The sequence below is a fragment of the Rattus norvegicus genome, chromosome 18 (assembly GCF_021556685.1).
Source record: "Rattus norvegicus strain SHRSP/BbbUtx chromosome 18, alternate assembly SHRSP_T2T, whole genome shotgun sequence".
Classification (NCBI taxonomy): domain Eukaryota; kingdom Metazoa; phylum Chordata; class Mammalia; order Rodentia; family Muridae; genus Rattus; species Rattus norvegicus.
Genome location: NC_141551.1, coordinates 17,021,062 through 17,041,672, shown reverse-complemented (window position 1 = coordinate 17,041,672; position 20,611 = coordinate 17,021,062). Strand labels below are relative to the sequence as shown.

The following is a 20,611-nucleotide window of genomic DNA, read 5'->3' as shown; positions in this document are numbered from 1 at the left end:
CTCTAGGAAGAATGTACAGAAGAATGGGTGGTGCTGGCTCTGTGTGTGTGTGTGTGTGTGTGTGTGTGTGTGTGTGTGTGTGTGTATGTGTGTGTGTGTGTGTGTGTCTGTGTCTGTGTGTATATGTGTGTATCTGTGTGTGTTCATGTGTGTGTGTGTCTGTGTGTATCTGTGTGTGTTCGTGTGTGTGTGTGTGTGTGTGCGCACACGCGCGTGCGCGTGTGTGGCGAGAGTGATCACAGAACCTCTCCAGACAATCCTATATCTTCTCAAGAAACCATGAGCTTTCAGTAGCCAGCCTGCTAGTTAGGCCATTTTGCAGTTATTGGGTGCTTGCTGTGACTCAGACTTTATGGTAGAGTAAGGACAATGTTCACCCAGCCTTTGGGTCTACAGTCCATTAGACAGTGTCCCCCAAATTCATGGCCACTCACAAGCCATGAAAATGGCCTTACTTGGAAGGAGAATCTTTGCAGATGAAGTCAGGATAAGATAAAGTCATGGGAAACTAGGGGGAGGTTCCAGTGTGACCCATGTCCTTAGGAGGAATGAAGGCACCGACACAGAGAAAAGGGAAATCCAGATGTGATAATAAAGACAGATTGGCATGATACAGATACATGCTGAGAGAAGCCAAAATGCTAGTTAACACCAGCAGCAAGGCAGAGTCAGGGAAAGGTGCTGTCTTAGGGTCTTAGAGAGAACGCAGTCCTGATGATCCTCTCTAAGAAGAGGAGGCTGCAGCTTCCTTAAGCACTGCATCATTTCAATATGGTGACCCAGGAAACAATCGCAGAACCTGAAGGAGGGCCCTGGAGCAGAAGATGGAGATAGGTGTCCTAGGGGGTCTCACAACCTTAGCGAGTGTGGATGGATCTCTGCTTTGTCCTTCAACCCAACCACACGTTCTGAGTTCTAATTGGTGTACACATAAACTATGGCACCAGACAGCCCCCAGAGCTTTGCCAACAAAGAAAGTTCCGGGCCAACTGAAGAAAAGTTAGAAATCCCGGCACATCCATCTTCATAAATGTTATTACAGCCTGCCAGTTTAGACTAATGACTAATTTACTGTATAAAATGCCAGGAGCATTTTTTTTATTTTGTTAATTAATTATCTCAAACAAAGGTGAAATTTATAAAAAGTGTCCAGAAACGGTGAATATTGTAAAATTGCCTTGCAGCAGGAGATGAAATTATAGCTAACACAGGATCAGGTTATTACTGTATTGACTTAGTTGCTTTATGACTTCATAATGGATTTCTTCATTATTTTCTTGGGATCGTGGCATTCATGATTGCATTAAGTCTGTTAGTCTATGCAAATATCATTAGGCACTACCAATAACCTCAGCCACTTCCACCCATCCCAGGGAATGGGCTAAGTAGTTGTCTGAGTGGGCGACTTCCGGCGTCAGGGAGGAAGTGAGGCCTGAGGTGCTGTTGGAATGGCCCCTCCACACACAGACCTTCCAATGGGAAGGAACCTTGATGAGGATTTTGAGGATCTCAGGGTGGTCTCCCCATCCGCAGCTACTTTACAACTTTTCCCCATCAAGGAGCCTGATATGTCACCATAAATCTTCATCCCTTTAGAGTAAGGCTTTGGAGGCACATATTAAATTTTTCTAGAAAGAAATACGGATTGACATACTATCTGTCATGGAAATGACAAGATGTTCAATGGGGGAATCTCAATCTGTTCCGGCTGCTCTAACAAAATATCATAATCTGAGCAGCTCCTCAACCCCAGAAATTTCTCTCTCGTAATTCTGGAGGCCAGGAAATACAAGCCCACCAGGATGCCAACAGATTTGGTGACTGCTAGCCGGACTCCACAGAAAAGGAACACACACCACCCTCTCAAAGGTTTTTTGTGAGATAAGGTCATGCATAATCCAGACTGGCCTTGAACATACTTCATGACGTAGTACTGTGTAGCCATAAATAACCTTGAACTTGTGATTCTCTAGCCTTTAGCTACCAAATGCTGAGATTACAGGCATGTGGTAACCTCTGGTTTCTGAGATGCTGGAGAGCAAACCTGGGACCTGGTGCAAGCTAGACAAGTGCTTCACTATCTAACTGAGCTACGCCCTCAGCCTGACTTCTGTTCTAAAGGAACCAATTTTATTTTCAAAGGCTCTTCCCTCATGACCTCGCAACCTGAGAAAGGGCCCTGAAATCATCACCTTTCATAGTAGGACTTCTCTGTATGAATTCTGGGAAGACAGAACATTTAAGCCACAGCAGAGAGCACTAGGCTCTACTGTGCTGGAAACAGGACTGGTAGTTTTATGAGAACCAGACCTGTTTATGTGAACTGTTTTTGAAGTTGAGCAGAATGGGATTATTTTTAGGAGATGTCTGTAGACTCTGGAGACCATGGAGAATGTCCTCAGTCTAATAGGACAGAAGAGCATGGTGGGAGAAGTGACCATACTGTGAATAGCCCAGTCAGTCAAAGGGAACCAAAGTAGTTGTAGCCTCAGACGATCATCAGGTCAGTCCATGGCTGCAGTGCAACCCAAGTCTCCTGCCCCAAAGACAAAGGTAACACCATTTCTGTTTGCTGGAAACTAATCAAGCAGGCTGTAAGGATAGCTTGCGTATGTGGGTTCTGTTTATACAGCTGGTACCCTATGGCAAGTCAAGCCCACCCTACCTCACCAGAGGTCCCATGCCATGCTATGGTAGCAGAGAGCCATGCTTGAAGTCAGAGAAGGACAGAATCTGAGCCAGCTAGTGGTACATGGTGGGCAGTTTACTAAGCCCAGGTCTGGGCTGGCTCTGCTCCAGTGCAGAAAAGGAGCTGTGGTCTCTCAGGTGAGCTGAAACCTTCCAAGATCTGTGTGGCTGCTGTGCTCACTCCCCTTGGGAGGTCCCACCACTCTTCTTGATCAGCATTCCCAGACTTTTCAAGGTGAGGAAGCCAGTATTAACATAAAAAATTCATCAGCTCCCCCCGTTGACAGATGTTACACTTTGAGTATCCATTGTTCAAGAGAATACAAAATGACAAACAGCTACCTTGAATTCAATGGTGCTTTCAAATGGATTTGTGTGTTTTTAAATCACAGCAGTATCTATAAGCATCTGAAAAATAGTCACATATTCCTACAGAAAAGCACTTCAGATGCAGTTGGGAGGCCAAACTTGAGACACCTCAGATACCTCACATTCAAGTGTCACAGCTACCCTAGCCTGTGCTACCCGAGTACTGTGCTCACAAAGCCGAAGAGGGTGAGGTCAGACGGAGAGCACTGTCTGCCCAGAGTGGATCCAGAGAGCCTCAGCTTTGTTCTCCAAGCCCCTCTTGCTTCATCAGCCTCTTCTGTCTGCTTGGTTTGGGCTTGGGTGAACAGTCCCTTTCTTGTTGTGTATTCAGGTCCCACTGTGCCCTTCCCACAGCCCAGCCTGCCCTCTTCTGCCTCCCAGTTTGAATGTGGCCATAACTCCAATCTCCAGTCACCCCCTATCCCTAACCCTTTCTCTGGCTACCCATCCACTTTCTCCTTTTCCATCCTGAGACAGCGCATGCAGACCCAGAAGTTTAGCTGCTCTCCTTGATCATACAAGCCATTTTCCATCTAGATCAGTCTCACTGGAATGGCAAGTCACCTCATCTCAAAACCCAGTCTGAAGAGAAGACAGGGAAATTCCTCAGGGGTAACCCTCCAAAGATAGACTGACAGCCGTGTGCTTCTGAGCAGTATGCTGCTGCACAGAGCAGAGACGGTGTGGTCCAGCCGCCAGACAGCAGCTCCAATCCTGCTCTCTCTCAAATGGGGGCAGGGACCATGCAGCCCTGAAACAGGGCACAAAACAGACTGGAAGATGTCTGGTTGCAGCAGAAGAGGGAGCTAGTGAGCCGGAGGCCTCAGACATTTTCTTCACTCCCAGCCTACCTGCTTCAGGCAAAGTAGACTTGGCAAGAATTATCCTGCCACGTCACTTCCTCTGGGGCCTGTCTGTCAGAGGAAGGGTCATACCTTCCTCTTCAAAACTCACCTGTCTAGTACCTCATAACTGAGCTGTGACTCTTTGCATTTTCTCTTCTCTAGATTTCCTCCTTTCCCCCTTCTTGCCCTAGAAAGGGGAAACAGGCCTTTGTGCTGTCAAGCTCCCCTTTCTCCATCAGCCTCTTCAGTCTGCTTGGCTTGGGCTTGGGTGGAATAGTCCATTTCTTACTGTGTTTTCAGCCTCAAGGGTCATGGTCTTCAGTCATGAAGATGCTGGATCCTGGCAAACTCTTCCTGTTCTGTAATATCTCAGTCTACTCTGTCGGCCCTCTTCCACCTTACCTTAGCAATCCATTGTGTCCTGAGCTTCTAGAGCTGCCCTAATTTGGAAAAACATTTACACAAGAGTCAGTCTTTTAACTCTCAATAGTGTACTGTACATAATTTGTTGACGTAATGACTGTGACTGAATGCTGAGTAATAAATGGGATTCAGGACAGCTCAGGGCTGGCATGTAGGTTCTCCTTTCTGTTTCTCTGTCAAATGGATTTCATAATAGCCAAATACGGACAACCAGAAATCTCCAGAAAACACGCTTAATGGTAAGAGTCCTTAGTCATGTTAGCCATGCACCAATGTGCATGTTTAGTTTCCTGGAGCAAGCCAACATTCCCCTTCTGATTCTATTGTCCATTAGACATAATGTTTGCTATGCAGTTCCCAGAGTGGTATGCCTTCCTGAGCCCATCAGAGCTTGATAGAAACCTCCATGGTGTGGGTGGAGTGCTGTATTTTATACCATAGAGGAATACTCAGGAGCCAGACTACCTGGGTTCAAATTGATCCTGCTGCTTATTAGCCCTGGGATCTCAAGAGAGCTGCTAAACTCTTCGATGCCTCAGTTTATATATCTGTAAAATGGGGTGACAGTGGAACCGACCTCATAAAGCCAGAGCACTCAGTGCAGAGCTTGCTTGATTTATAGCAAGTGCTGAAGAAGAATCAGTTCTCATGGTTCCTTCTTAGGTTCTCTGACCATGAGAATGCTTAGCTGCAACTCTGCGTGCAACATATGGGCCACCACCTGCCATCCAATTACAGGACCGAATCAGTCCTGCCGCACTTCAAAAGCCAAACTGCTCCATTGGATTAGAGGCCATGGCCTTGGCCTTTGTGAACGAAACACCTTGTGACTGAAGCCATCCCTCTTCTCCCAGGAAGGGAGGTCCTCATTGGGTATATCCAGGATTCAGGAGGTGACCTTGGCTCACCAGTAGACTGGGGGAAACCATGTGAATTTTCAGGAGTCCACAAATAACCAACTTGATTGAAATCTGTACTAATCAGAAGCCCATTGGGAAACTCAGAAAGAATGTCAGTGCCTGGGGTAGAAAGACAGGTTGCTTCCTGGCAGGTCAGGAGTCAGCAAGGGCTCCTTCTTTTAAGAGCCCACACACCAATAGTATAGAGGCTGTGTTATGTTCAGACCCTTTATCTGAACTTCTAAGAAGCCCGTCAACCACCCACCATCCACATTTACCTATTGCTCTCTATGTACCATCCATCATAAATCTATCTACTTGCAGCAATCATTTTTCTCTCATCTGTGTATCTATCTATCATCTAACGTTTAATCTGGATATCTAGCCTTTATTAATCATGCCTACCGTCCATCCATCTCTGTGTCTCTCTAGACTCCATTATCAGTCATGAGTTAACACAATGTATACTTAAGCACGGGACCTCTAGCTTCCAGGAGAAGAGGCAACAGTATTTCCAGGAGGGTTGAGTGGTGAATCGACCTGGGAAAGCAGAATGGGGCTGGGAGGAAGGGGCAGGGAGAATGCCTGGGCTCTGGAGTCAGGGCATAGCATATGGTGCTGCCATCCTCCCCAGCACCACAGGAGCTAGAATCCTGCCAGAGGTGGGAAGCCAGAGCTGTGGGGCCTGAATAGAGGCAGCCACCAGGAGAAACTTACTACAGTAAGCTCTTCCCAGAAATGGCTGCATACCAGTATTGTCTGAGTAGCTTTCCAAAACCAAAACCGAAATGCTTATGCCTGGACACCACAGATCAGCCAATCAAACCTGATGCTCAGGCCAGCCCTAGGCACCTGTATTTCCAAAGTTTCCAAGTAATGATCGTGACAGCCACAACTGAAAAGCATCCTACAGAGTCTGTGATTCTTGCCACTTCTCTCTGAAGGACGGTAATTCCCATGAAAAGAGAGCAGGACATGGGCTCTGAGGAGATCCAGGCAGGCACCTAAGTTCGCTTTCTGTGCTGAATCCCCATCTTGCATAGGGGGCAGTAGCGCTGCTGCAAAGAAAGCTCAGGAGGTGTCCCCACACTAGGTCACTCTGGAAGAGTTGGGACCAGGTGGCCTCTGAAGACCTCGTCCTTCTTCCTTCCTCTTTCTTCCTTCCTCCTCCTCTGGGTTGAGGAACCCCAGAGATGTTTGTGACAGCCATAGCCGGGAAGCAGACTTGGGAACCACACTCTCCGGGTGCCATCTCCGTCTTGGTGCAATGTAAAAGAACGCTCTGGACTCTGGGCTTGCATACCCATGCCTACTCCAGTGAGCCAGATGCAAGTCCTTACCGTCCCCAGCACCCACTGAAATGGCCTGTCCTCAGTATTAAAAATACTGGAAGGCCAGAGGGCAGACATTTACCCTGTTCCTTAGCGTGCCCCGCTTGGTGCTTTGAACAGTGATGGCTCACAGACGCACAGAAGCTACAAATGCCTAGTCTTTGAGGCTGTGGGAAGCCAGACCACAGCTGAGAGGATCTGAGGCTCACACGAGGGTCAGCCTACAACCAGGCCAAGTTGTCTGCAGGCAGTGACACCTGCCTTAGGCTTTATTCCTACCCAGGAACAAGAGTGAACTTTAGGCCCCGCTTGGCAGTTAGTAGAGACAAATAGTTGTGAGTGGTCTTATATTTCCTCTGGAAGAGTTACGGCCAGGTGGCCCTGTGAGCACTCTAGTCCTTGGTCTCTTATCCTCTGTCCCCCTCTTCTCTTGTGGACCACCAGACCGCTTGCCATCCCCTACAGAATCCCCCTGTGTCCCTGGCTGGAACACAGCTCTGCTCTGTCTGTCTCCTTGAGAGCTGAGGACAAACTGGCCATAATTTATGCTCCAGCATGATCTAAAGGGGGGAAAGGCCCCATTATGCTATCAATTATCCTGTGATGGGTGAAATGCAGGCTACTGAGCCAGACGCCAGTGGAAACCCCATTAGACAACAGGGTTCGGCTGCTGAGAAGTCCCCACAGAACACCGGGCCGTCTGTTGTGCGCTGTGCGCCTGGGAAGGATAATGTACCCGATCAAATGTATAATCAGTTACCTGGAGAGATGACTGTGCACTGCCTGCTCAGCGAAAGGTGACTTCTAGATAAAGCCACCACATGTCCCATGCTCCTGCTGGGAGCCCTGATGTGCCTAATTCACAGATGGAAGTTCAAGAAGAGCGGCAGCAAGAGAAGTAGGTGTGGCCTCAATCACACTCCATCCCCGCCCCGCCCCGCCCCGCCCCCGACCCCGACCCCGCCCCGACCCCGCCCCCGCCCCGTCCCGCCCCGCCCCCGCCCCGCCCCGACCCCGACCCCGCCCCCGCCCCCGACCCGCCCCCGTCCCCGCCCCGCCCCGCCCCCGCCCCGACCCCGACCCCGCCCCCGTCCCCGCCCCGCCCCCGCCCCGCCCCGCCCCGCCCCGCCCCGCCCCGCCCCGCCCCCGCCCCGACCCGACCCCGCCCCCGCCCCGCCCCCGCCCCGACCCGACCCCGCCCCCGCCCCGCCCCCGACCCCGCCCTGCCCCGACCCCGACCCCGCCCCCGACCCCGCCCCCGCCCCGACCCCGCCCCGCCCCCGCCCCGCCCCGAACCTGCACAGAACTCTGGGGTTTGGATCTGGCCCAACTCAGGATCACAATTAGGGACTTTTGAGAACACAAGAATGAAGGAACCATTTCCGCTGTGCTCCTCTTCAAGGCAGTAAGAGACCCCACATTCTAGGTCTCCTTAAATATTTCTCAAGCTCTGCCCTCTGGCCTGAGTAGATGCTAAGCAATGAGGAAGACATTAGAAGGGGAGGGAGATTGTCGTCAGGGCATGGCTTAAGTCACAGCGCCAACACCTCAGACTTTCTGTCTGACTGGAAGAAAAGATCCTTCCTGTACAGATCCGGTGGCCTGTGGAACAGCGATTTACATCTTGGGCACCCAGGAGATTTCGTAACAAAGGCTCTTGGCAGAGGGGTGGGGGGTGGACAAGACTTTGATGGGGGTTTGAGCAATGATGGGGAGACTAACACCTGGGAACTGAGCAGCAGGTAATGAGGGCCCCACACATTCACCCACTTCTGGGCTCTGAGCTGGAGCCCCGGTCTGCACAAAGCAGTGTGGTTATCGAGCATTTGCCTGTTATCTGGGCAAAGACGGGCAAAGGAGAGGGCAGACAGTGAAGACTCTAAATAGCCCCATCTTCCACCAAGAGCAATGGAAGAAGCCTGTACACTACAACTCATTCAGGCTTATATGGTGTGAGTCCTGCTTTCTCCAAAGTCTCCGTCAGAGTTCTTGGGACAAGTCCTTACCTTTCCAGTGGCTCAGTTTCCTCATCTGTACACTGTGAACAGTGTCTGTTATGCCTGTAGAGCCCTTCCTTTTACATCTGGTCCTGGTGGCTGTTAGGTACATGGAGCAGCTTCTGCTGACACAGCATGTCGAGGGCATTAGGAATTCCATGACATCAAAGGGCAATCCGGTAGGCTTTCATCATAAGACTGGGTGGGCCTTGGAGTCTCCAGTGAGCCATAGAAGACTAATGATGCTAAGAGTTAGGGACAGACAGAGCCTATTCAGGACATGATGGGCACAGGAAAAGGAAATGAGCAGGGTGTAAGGCTTTGTCTGGTTTCCAAGTGTCAAAGGTGAGACTCAGGGCTCAGTCCCTTGGAGAAGTACTTGGATACCAATTGATGGAAGGAGAAGGAAAAAGGGGTGTATGGTGTGTGGTGTGTGTGGTGTGTGTGTGTGTGAGTGTGTGTGTGTGTGTGTGTGTGTGTGTGTGTGTGTGTGTGTGGTGTAGGGGGAAGCAGAGAGGGTGCACATGCACACAAACCTTGGCAAACCCTGTGTCCCATAAGTCCTCCAGAATCCAGCTCCCACCTTCCGGATCCCTTTCTACTCCTCAAGCCCATAATGTTCATCTCTCTAGAGCAATGGTCCTCAACCTTCCTAAAGCTGCAACCCTTTAATTCAGCTCTGCATATTGGGGTGACCCCCAACTATAAAACGATTTGTTGCTGCTTCATAACTGTAATTTTGCTGCTGTTATGAAACATAGTGTAAATATCTATGTTATCTGATAGTCTTAGGTGACCATTGTAAAAGAGACATTTTGACACCCGTGGGTGTCATGATTCACAAGTTGAGAAACCTTGCTCTAGACTCTGCTCTCCCTGTGGCGGGTGCACACTCACCCCCAGAGGACACACATTTCTTCCTTTCTGAGGGTTTTCTGAGGTCATTACCACATCCCTTCCACCTACGGATAATCCCAGCCACACACACCCCCAGCTCCAACCCTCAGTACTCACTGAACAGGGGAACTCATTCATTCACATCAACAGCTGCTCATTGAGTATCTACTACAGGCCTGACCGGTTGGTCACTGACTCGTGAGCAGACACAGTCATTCATTCATGAAAGAGCGGAGTTGGGCTCAGTACAGTTGCTAGAGACAGAAGCTATTGTGTGGAACACAGGAAGGACAGGCTCTACGTTGCTTTTAGCTGACACTCTAGCTGCTGTCTGGAGGAGAGTAGAGAGCGGGGTCTGGGGGGGTCACATCAGAGAGAAAGAGAAGGCAATGGGTAGCGATGGCCCCTTCAGTCTAAGGAGGCGAAGAGGACTGAGGATAAAGCTGGCTAAAGGAATGCAAGAGAAGGGAGAGTGGATGCTTTCTCTAGCTTCTGTTTCCTCCCACACCAACATCAAACAACCCAGTCCTGGAGGGAACCAGTCAGATCAAGGCCTGGCACTGCCTTTGCCCAGGGGGGCAGAGGGGTGAGGGTCTTCATTTGCATTCCATTGCAGTCCCCATCCCAGCAGCTTTGATTCGGTTTGATGTCTCCTTCAGCGTCTTCCCAGGCAGTCAGCCTTTCATCCTCGGGAGGCAGTTCCCAGCCCAGCTGCCTGTCACTGACTCGGGCTCTGTCACAGTGGGGGGTTGGGGGGGATGGAGCAGAGAGGAAAGGGGGAATTATTCTCCTCTCTCTTGGGCCTCCTCCTGCAAGAGCTCTTCTGAGGCTTGCCAGTTGACCCCTGAGACCCACGTGAGGAGGACAGCCAGCGTGGCTGTCAGCTTCAGGGGATCCAAAGCTGGCTTTGCTTTCCTGGTTGGTCCAGTGAAACTGAGAACGGGCTGCATCATCGAAGCAGTGGGCGACCATCCGCAAAGGAGCTTGATCCCTGCCCATGGCCTTCCTGTGTAGAGGACATGTCTGAGGCTGGGTGCTGCCACTGGCAGCAGTGAGGGGGCTACCATGGGGAATAAGGAAGGGATCACAGGGGCTTCTGGACTTGGGAATGGCATAGTCTGGCAACCTTGAAAACTGCACACATAGATGCAGGTTCAGACAAGTTGGTATGGTTCTTACTTGTCCCTTTAGACCCATAGATGTTTGACTGACACGGCCTGGAAGAATTAATGGAAATGTCCTATGGAGATGCCAGTGTAGCTAGGACAGAGCAGGTAGGGGTGTCCCTTGTTTTGGCTCCATCCAGATAGGCATCCCAGAGAATGCTGGGAAGCCTCTCAGTGACCTGTAATACTGACCAACGGCCTGGAAGATTTAAGGAAAATCTGGCTTCTTGGGTTGTCCAGACTAAGATGACTGCCCAGTTCAGTGCTCCACACCTTACCTAAGAGGCAGCAAGAAGCCTGTGGGTAAGCAGCGAAGACGGCTAACAGTGACAGAAACAAGCATTTATTGAGCACTTGTTCTGTGCTGTTCTTAGGACTCTGTCCTAAGAGCTTCGGAGAAGTCCAACTCACTTCATCCTCACCTGGCTCTACCCAGGGAGTGTGCATGCCTTGTTTAAAGTTACCTAGCCAGAAAGTACTAGAAACAGTATTTGAAAGAGCCTCATTTCCTATCAGGGGTACCTGCCTCTTCCTGTTCTGTCAACCTTGACTCTCTGTAATCCACTTAAGCAAAGTTTTAGTTGATCCATAATTGCTATTCACCCCCTAAATTCATGCCTGTGGGGTGTCAGAGATTTACCCAAGGAGACACCATCAATGGGGAGCAATTACACAGCAAAGGAGCACCCAAGAGCCTCTGGAGAGCCCAGCATAGGATGTCCCAGTGCTCTATGCTCTGCCCAGAGGAGGAGTTTGCAGACCCTTGCCTAGTCTACACCTGAGCTAAAGCTTTGTGTGGAGGAGAGATGCCTCTAGCTCTATCAATGGACTTGTGTGGACTGTCCCCTGTCTCCTGCCATCCTACTCACCAGCCACATAACTGGAAACCATGGATTCTCGCTCTTCTCACCATTTAACCCCAGGGATCTCCCTAGCTAGCGCCTCTTTAACAGGCAAGCCATGCCCCCAGCACTTGGAGGAAAGGGAGTGAGAAAATTCTGCAGCAGTAAAAGAAAACAGTGTCCACTATCTGATTGAGGCCCGTGGTACCCCAGCAGCCATGTACCCTTAGGCAGGAAGTATTGCTTAGTGCTGAGGGTAATGGATTAATCAAACTTTGGAAAGTTAACTGGGATTTGAGCATTATCATCAAGATGTTGGCATTTGGCAAGTCAAATGGCTCTGCTGTCAACCACCCCTTGCCCTTCCGGTGCCAATCGCCCCGTGTGGCGAACAGTGTGCTCCCCAGGACAGTCTGTGGTGGGGATAGGCTGGCTAGGCCAAGCCAAAGCCTGAAGCTCCCACATCAAGCCCTTTGTCTAGTGGTACAGCAATGGCCCTGGGTTACAAACTCTCCGGTTGTAACGAGGACCCTTCCCCCTGCCAAGCTGCTCTGAAGACCAGGTCAGACAAACGAGTTAGCGCAGGAGTCTGCATCTCTGCACAGCCAGAGATTCCTGTAAGCAACTCCGTTGCCTTTTTTACACACTCCAGCCAGCAGCCTGGGAGGCTCAGTCCAAGGCATTTTATAGGTGGAAAAAGCTCAGAGTCACACTGGGGCTCTGAGACAATAAATTTCTCCTAGGTTGGAAGAATGGGAGGTGTTATGTGCTGCTTGGCAGGGAGAGCAGACAGGAGGCAAATGAGAAGCAAGGTCCCAGGGTTCTTTTTCGAAAGCCCTGACGCCAGAAGGAACTTCCACTACATCCTTAACTACACTGCAGAAAAGAATTCCAGGCCAGCCAGAGTGAGACAGAGTTGAAAGTTTATTATAAGGGAGAGCAGCATATGTTTCAGATATAAGCCCTGGCAAGGAGGGGGACATGGAGAAAGAGGAGAAGGAGAAAGAGGAACAGGGAACACTACATACTCAAGTGTAGCTATGGAATCACATGGGAGCAGGTGAGAAAGGAAGCCAAGAGCTCTCCTGAATCCTTGTTTAGACCCTCCAGGTTGTAGGTCTGCAGGTCAAATCTCTAACCTACCTTCTTGGAAGCCTTCTGGGCATAGCATATCCTCTCTCCAAACCAGCCCAGAGCTTTGCTGACCCAATGACACTCAAGATCCAGAGGGCAACATCTGCATTGTGTAGCCTTCGCCAGAGAAGTCTGGAGCCAGGTCTGTTTTGCTGTCTTGTAGCTTTTGGGAATAGTGAGCTAGCTACATTTCCCCTGGAATCATCAAAGTGATCAGCAAGGAGGCAGCTTGGCACCCTGCCTGTTGAAAAAGGTCTCCAGAGAACTTCATAGCAAAGGGAGACTTGGGAGGAAACAACAAATAGGGGGAGAAACACCACTGGCAACAGGAAAGAGGCAGGATAGAAAGGCACTGTGGATGAATTTTAATGCAATCAGAAAGCCGCCACAATGAAAATAAAGGAATACATTCAGGTGTCAGGAGGGAGGGGCAAGAAACTGAGTCCCAGGCTTCAAATCAACATCACAAAGGAGGAGCCAGGCCTTCCTGAATGGAGGAGGGAGAATTTTTAAGGGGGAGGTCCAGGAATGAGGAAGCTACAGGATTTTAGTCTTTTGGAAATACTGTCCATGAACTTGGAGCCCTCAAAGGGCACCCGGTTGGAGCAGAGGCAAGCTTTAAATGCTCCCAGGAAGCCCTGGAGATTCTTCTGTTTCAGGCTTCTACCTTCCTCTCTCAAAGTTTTCCTCTCTCCCAGCTTCCTTTCTTTAAAGCAGTGGTTTTCAACCTTTAGGTCATGACCCCTTTGGGGTTGAGCGAGCCCCACACAGGGGTTGTATGTAAAATATTCAGCATACCAGACATTTACACTACAACAGTTCTGAAGCAGCAACAAAATGTCGTGGCTGGGAATCACCACAACATGAGGGGCTATATTAAAGGGTCACAGCACTAGGAAGGTTGAGAACCAGTGCACTAAGGTTTTAATACGTCCTCTTTCTCTCATTTCTACCCATCCAGTTTCTCCTGAGGCTTTGCTTCCAGTCCTTTTATGCCACTTCCACGTTTTTTCCACTGCACCCTTTACACTTTTTCTCTCTCATTCTTCTTGGTCTCTTACGTCCATTCCCACCCCAGAGTTTGCAGTTGGTGAATTAGGGGCACTGTAAGTCTGAAAATAAAGTGAGGTTGGAGCGAACAGCCCTACCATGACCCAGAGTTGGGTGGCGCAGCCCAGGCCAGGACAAACCCAAAGTTTTCCCTGTCCAAATATGGTAGCCTGACAAGCTGCTAGTCCACGGGCCAGGAGTTCACAACATGTCCAGAAGTTAAAATTCACCTATCATAAATGAGTGCACCAGGCTGATAGGGGAGGACCTGGAATGGCTAGAGAAGGAGTGTTCTGCTCTGTACAGGGCATGCTGTCATGCTGTCACTCTATCCGTTCCATAATCAAATTGAGGGCCTGATATTGAAGAACTTGTGCTGCAGCACAAAGAGCTAGCATCTCTCTTCAGGGAGCCATCTGGAGATAGGATGTGGAGAGGAAAGCCAGACAGAAACCATCTCACAAGCGAAGCAGTGAGAGAAAGTAAAAGACAAGGCACATTGATCAAGAGGCTGTCCTAGAAGAACGCAGCCACAGCACCCTCCAGAGCAAAGGGCACCAGCCGGGGTTCTGGGAAGACTGCCTATTTCACCTCATTCTTACACTAAAAAAGATGGGGTTTAGAGGGAGGAAGGGCACACAAGGCAGCCTAGATGACCCGTTTGCCCTAGGCTAGAAGTCAGACCTAGGACTAGGCTTCGCAGAGAGCTGCCTTCTAGAAGCAGGAGGAGGCAGAGGGAGTCGTTGCTATCTGTCTCTCGCTCCTCGCTGACGCCGACATGCTGCTCTGTTTGGATGCTCTGCACCCTGCACCTCCCACCTTCCCTGCCACCACCACCTTGCGCACACAGTAACCCCGCTGCTTCCAGCCAAGCTCCTCCCTCCCGCCCCACCCACCTCTGATTGTGAGCCCCATCCCTCCCTGCCGAACTTCTATCTCTCCCTCCCAGTTGCTTTTTGCTCTGGCTGTGAGTTCCTTCACCTCCCGCTAAGCTCCTCCCTATCTCTCCTCATTTGGCTGTGAGCTCCGCCCGCTTCCGCCAAGCTCCTCCCCTACCCCGTTCTCTTCCCTCTCCGGCCTCGCCCTTTTGCGGGCGGCTCCTCCCCCTGCCCCCTCCCCTCTGCTCCGCCCCTGGCCCGGGTAAGCATCTCCTAATTTTGTTCTAGAAGATAGAAAACTCTTCGTGGGTATGCTCAACAAGCAACAATCTGAGGACGACGTGCGCCGCCTCTTCGAGGCCTTCGGGAACATCGAGGAGTGCACTATCCTGCGCGGGCCGGACGGCAACAGCAAGGGTGTGTTTGTGTGTGTGTGTGTGTGTGTGTGTGTGTGTGTGTGTGTGTGTGTGTGTGTGTGTGTGTATGTGTGTGTGTGTGTGTGCGCGCGCGCGCGCGCGTGCCCGCGCAGGCATATGAAAGATGCTAGCGACGCCGTCAGGTGGTCCTCGACGAGACCAAGAGGAGAGGAGGCCTTGGGTCTCTCTGCTCTGTGTCCCTTTCTGTCACTGTCTCGTCCTCTTCACATTTTATGCTCATATGGGGGGATGGGGAGGGGACGTCCTCTTCCGACCGCCCTGTCTCTGTCCCGTACGTCTCTCTCCCTGGGTCCTCAGGGCCATGGCTCAGCCTGTCCTATCCCCTACAGGGTGCGCCTTTGTGAAGTACTCCTCCCATGCCGAGGCACAAGCCGCCATCAACGCTCTACATGGCAGCCAGACCATGCCTGTGAGTGTGACCCTCAGAGTGCGTGCAGGGTCTCATCAACCTTACTTACCACTGTTTCCCAAACCAGGGTAGATTTAGGTAACCCAGAAAAGGTGGGACTTAAACATGGTACCCGTGGGAGACCTTAGTATAGCACCGCACAAAAAGCGCGGGGGTGGGACGGGCCAGGGCAGGGACTTTGGAGGTGAAGACTGAAGCAAGCGGATCTCATGTGCCATCCTGGCTGCAGGGAGCCTCCTCCAGCCTGGTGGTCAAGTTTGCAGACACTGACAAGGAGCGCACAATGCGACGGATGCAGCAGATGGCTGGCCAGATGGGCATGTTCAACCCCATGGCCATCCCCTTCGGAGCCTATGGAGCCTACGCTCAGGCAGTAAGTGGGGGCAAGGGTGGGCAGGGGTTTGTTAAGGAGCTCCCCTCTCCCCAGCTCCAGAGAACAAGGATGCTGACCCGAACATTGTTCTGTCCCCAGAGCGAAGACTGTCAGGCATAACCCCAGAGAGTGTAGTCTCAGGAGTTAAGAGGAGAAGTCAGGTAGGGGTGGTTGCCAGGAGGTGGGAGGCTGTCCTTGTTTTCAAGGAGGAGTTCCTAGAGAAGACCCTTGTAGGGTAGCCAGACAGTTCACCCCTGCACTCCACTCCCTTCCAAATCAATGTGAAGGCCAGAAAGCACCAGTGCAGTAATGATCAGGCATTTGGCCCTCACTCTTCAAACTCTACTTACAGAGCGTTTTTCTCATTCACCTCCGGTGGGAACTGTGAAGAGACCCAAAGCCTCAAATACCCACTCTTGCCCCTGCCTCTGGCCCCAACAACTTGATTCTCCCACAGCTGTATCCTAAGATCCCGTCCTCTTCTGCCTCCAGACATGTAACCATCATCTCTGCGTGGTGGTGCTGCTGTCCTCCAAATACCACTCTCTTCTTGAGCAGGGTCTAGTTTTGACCATTTACAGCAGCCATCCCGACTCGCTTTTGTAATAACATTTGGGGGTCCAGTTATGTTTCTCTTGTCTTTTCTATGGGACACATTTAAACAGAAATTTACCCTGTTGACTGTCTGTAGGAGCCTAGGTGCCATTCCCCAGAATAGCATGCCTTCCACAAACTGGGGAGCATACAAAGAGTAAACCCCTTTCCTTCACCCCGCAAAACATAGATTTCCAAAGGGCCTACTGTTCCTTTGTAAATCAGCCAGTCAGTGAAGACTAAGGCAGGCAAGGGGGAGGCCTCAGGGCTAGCTTTCTAGGGGTAGAGACCAAAAGCCTGTACCAGTTCCCCAAGGCTCAGAAGTTGGTGTCCAGGAGCCGAGCCCCTGGTGGGAGGGCTGCCCCTCTGGAAGCATGTGATATTTTTTCCACTCCCTCTGCCCCAGCTGATGCAGCAGCAAGCAGCCCTCATGGCATCGGTCGCTCAAGGAGGCTACCTGAATCCCATGGCTGCCTTCGCTGCCGCCCAGATGCAGCAGATGGCGGCCCTCAACATGAATGGCCTAGCAGCCGCACCTATGACCCCAACTTCAGGTGAGCCAGTCAGTCTCTGACCTGGGGAAAGGGTAGCAGGACCCAGGCTTGGGCATCATTACAGCTATTAATGTTTCGTTCTATAGGAAGAACGCATGGGGTCTAGGCCCAAGTACTTTGTCTCAAAAATGTTCTAATCTGTAGGAGCCCCAGGGAAGATGAGGTGTTCATACCATGAAATCCACAATAAGATTTCAGGGGGAGATAGCTTCTCTCGTGTTGTCCATCCATGGTCCTTGCCTAAAAGCAACTCATTTTTATCTTTATTAACAAACACTGTCTGGAAATAGACAATGACGTGAAAACATTCCCATTTGAGGTTCAGCATAGTTCTGCCTGCATAGTTGCCACGTCCTTTCTCTTAAGCCAACCTTGATAAGTGGACATTTTCCAAGAAACTACACATTCAGCTAGAGAACCACATGAGTCATGGATGAGCACTGGAATCAACCCATCTCACAAAACATGTTTTTGATTGGCTCTTGGCTCTTGTCCAGTACAATTTTGCCTCCTACCCCCAGGATATCTGGCAATGTCCACAGACATTTTTGTTTGCCACAACTCATAATAGAGAGTGCTAGCATCTAGTATGTAGAGGCCAGGGAGTTGTGGCTACACACCTCACAATATATAGTCGGCTCCCTATAAAGGACTATCTGGCTTCAAATGACTAAGGGGTCAACACTGAGAAGCCCTAGGCTGCAAATCTAAGAATGAGTTGATAGAGTAGGCTCCCTTTTACCAAGCTTTCTGGTTTTTTGTATCAGACCACAGTAATGTTCCTGAGGTCCAGCTATCCCTTTCCAAGCTTCAAGCCACAAAAGATTGAGATATTCCTGGGCTCAACTAGAGCATCACCCTATTAGTTCTGGTCCCCCATCTCAGGGACATTCATGGAAGTGGATCAGCCTCAGCTAGGGTATAGAGACTGACAGTTTCCATCCTGCAGGGCCTCAGTACAGTAACATTCCTCCATCTTGATATCCACCACCTAGAATATAGAATGCGTCATAGCCCTAACACTTGCATCACTGTCATGATCACCACTACTGCTTCTGCTGAAGGAAGCCAAATAGGGCTGCTTAGACTCTGAATTGTCACGTCTTCCTCAGTGTAAGGATCTAGAATTCTCCTCAGGTTGAATAGCAAAACTTCACGGGAGATGCAGATAAGCCTTTCATGGACCCAGAAAGGACCAGCCAATCCTGACTTGGCTGGAGTACACACAACCTACTGAAAAAGGATAAAGGGCCAAGTGTGGTCAAAGTTAAGGACACTGAGTCTGTGTTCTCTATGTTCAAGGATAACATTCAGTGGTTAGAGAAATCTCCATGGAGTAGGGGCTCTATCTTGAACAATAAATAATCTGGGATGAATGAAAACATTAAATCCAATAAACTAAGCTAAGGTATAGTTTACCAACAAGATAGGGTAGCTGTGTGAGGGCCAAGACTGTCCCAAAGCCTTGGGGAGTAGCAAAGTGGAACTCCATGCTCAACCTTCCTCACCTTTACTGCCCTTGCCTTCTCTCTTCCCCACTCCCTCTGCCTCCCCCAAAACAGGTGGCAGCACCCCTCCAGGCATCACTGCACCAGCTGTGCCTAGCATCCCGTCCCCCATTGGGGTGAACGGCTTCACCGGCCTCCCCCCACAGGCCAATGGGCAGCCTGCTGCGGAAGCTGTGTTTGCCAATGGCATTCACCCTTACCCAGGTAAGCTCTTCCTTCCCCAAGCAGCAGACATCTTGTCCATTCTTTCCTTATTCACTGTTAAAAGAAGGAACACACATTTCTGGCCCTCTGCTGGTGCCCTAGTGGAACCACAAATGTGATCAAAAAGAGCCAGTCACCTTCCTGATTTAGGGAGCCTGTAATAAGAGAGAAAGGACTAAGATCCTAACGTGGGAGTGTCTTCTTATCAATAATAAAGAATTCTATGCCGGAGACACGGGAAGCAATTGTACAACCCCGGTAGAGAGAAGAGGCCAGTAACTACAAATGCTCGAGTGTGAACTTGAGCTGTAATAACTAGGAGGACAGGAGCTAAAAGAATAACCACATTTAGTGATAAGTAGCAAAGGACTCATTGGAGAAGGAACTGAAGATTTTGAGGGACCGTCTAGAGATTACATTCCAGTCCAGTCTTTTGGTACATGTAAGGGGAAAAGGGGGTCAGCACATCGGACAGTTCCTTCCCACACATCAGCACTTCGGACAGCTCCTGTCCCACGCCACCTGTTGGACAGCTCCTGGGTCTGTGTTCAGGAGGTGAACTGTGAAAATGAAGCCCGTTTCTGATTGCAGATTGACTTTTCTCCTGTCAAATTCAGTGGAACTCACATGGCAAGCACATGGAGCTGTCCCCAAAGCACTTCTTCCTTTTTATAAGAAGGATGACAGATACCAGGGCAGGGAAGCAGAGTTCAGAGTCTTAGAACTAGCATAATGGAGATGTGCAAAGTACTGCCCTCCTTTCTGGAGACCATAAAAAGCCACGTCTTCACTAGATTCTAGGATTCCAGGACATTGGATTGTCCCCTAGGAGGTCAAAGTTAAGTTGAAAGCACAATATCCACCTTCCCACTCCATCTCTAAACAGCACACCTGAGTCTGATCAAGAGGGAATGTTCCCTATTGAAGATGACTAGAGAATCAAGTGAAGTTAAGAGTCCTGAAATCCTAGGATGAACTGTACTGAACACCAGGAGGCAGTAAAAGGCCTGCTGGGAAGGGGCAGGGTTGTTAGGAGGTGGGCCTAATAATTACAAGAAGTCAATCTTGTTAGAGCCCAGGGGATTTGGTGTGCTGTTTAAGGATGGGGACTCCTCCCTGGCACAGGTCATAGAGGAGGGGGTTGGCCTGCTGGAGGCAAAGTGACCCTGCTGATCTCAGGCCTGTCAGCTGGGAGATGCTACTGCTGGCACATCTGGGTGTCTTCTCCCTCCACTCTTCCCTGCCTCTAAGCCCATCTGGATCTCCAGTTCCAGCCCCACCCTCACTGACATCTGTGAGTCATTTTTCTGATGGAGCTTGGAGACACTTCTCTCCCCTATCTGTAACAATCTGCCATATCCCAGAAACAATTCCCTGACAGAACCCGAGGAGGGATGGAGGGAAGGGAAGGAGAAATGTAGTACATTAAAAAAAATTAATTTACCATCTTTAAATTCGTAGTTTGGGGGCTGGGGATTTAGCTCAGTGGTAGAGCGCTTACCTAGGAAGCACAAGGCCCTGGGTTCGGTCCCCAGCTCCGAAAAAAAAGAACCAAAAAAAAAAAAAATAAATAAATTCGTAGTTTGGAGCCACCGTAATGAGCGAGATCCTTCAAAATGCTCGCTTTTTGGCAGTTACTAATGAGGTCGTTAGGCAGAGAACGCAGAGAGGGGTCTCTGCGTGCTTCTCTCCAGTTGTTAGCCCCACTCACTCCTCTGTTCTCCCATTTTGCTCACGACCATGTTGGAAATACATAATGTGTGTGGTTTAAACAGCCACGCACAACCCTCAAAGAACTGGCTCTGACAAGCACCAAGAACTATTTATACTTTCTTCCCAGTGCACTGTTTACCGAGTTCCTAGCAATATGCTGGGCGCTGCCTCTAAGTGGTGCAGATTGCTTTACACGTTGGCTTCTAGCTTCGTGCAGTAAGAAAAGGGCACCAGCTCTTACATGAGTAAAGGTGTTGCATGGGTGAGCATCTGGGAAGGCCAAAACAACAAACCAGATAT

The 20,611-nt window shown here is 50.2% G+C and overlaps 1 protein-coding gene across 33 annotated transcripts in view; it reads left to right on the top strand.

The window, feature by feature from the left end:
- Celf4 (CUGBP, Elav-like family member 4) overlaps positions 1-20,611 on the top strand; it is a 307,752-nt gene that overhangs the window by 265,221 nt on the left and 21,920 nt on the right. For 17 of the 33 annotated variants that reach the window (XR_015642366.1, XR_015642361.1, XR_015642363.1 and 14 more), the window contains 5 exon segments: positions 14,808-14,936; positions 15,286-15,365; positions 15,595-15,738; positions 16,739-16,886; positions 18,449-18,598. Coding sequence is in view for 25 of the 33 variants with exons in the window: in NM_001401250.2 (NP_001388179.1) it covers positions 14,808-14,936; positions 15,286-15,365; positions 15,595-15,738; positions 16,739-16,886; positions 18,449-18,598 (651 nt within the window). In the remaining 8 variants the exon portion in view is untranslated. 33 annotated transcript variants of the gene reach the window in all.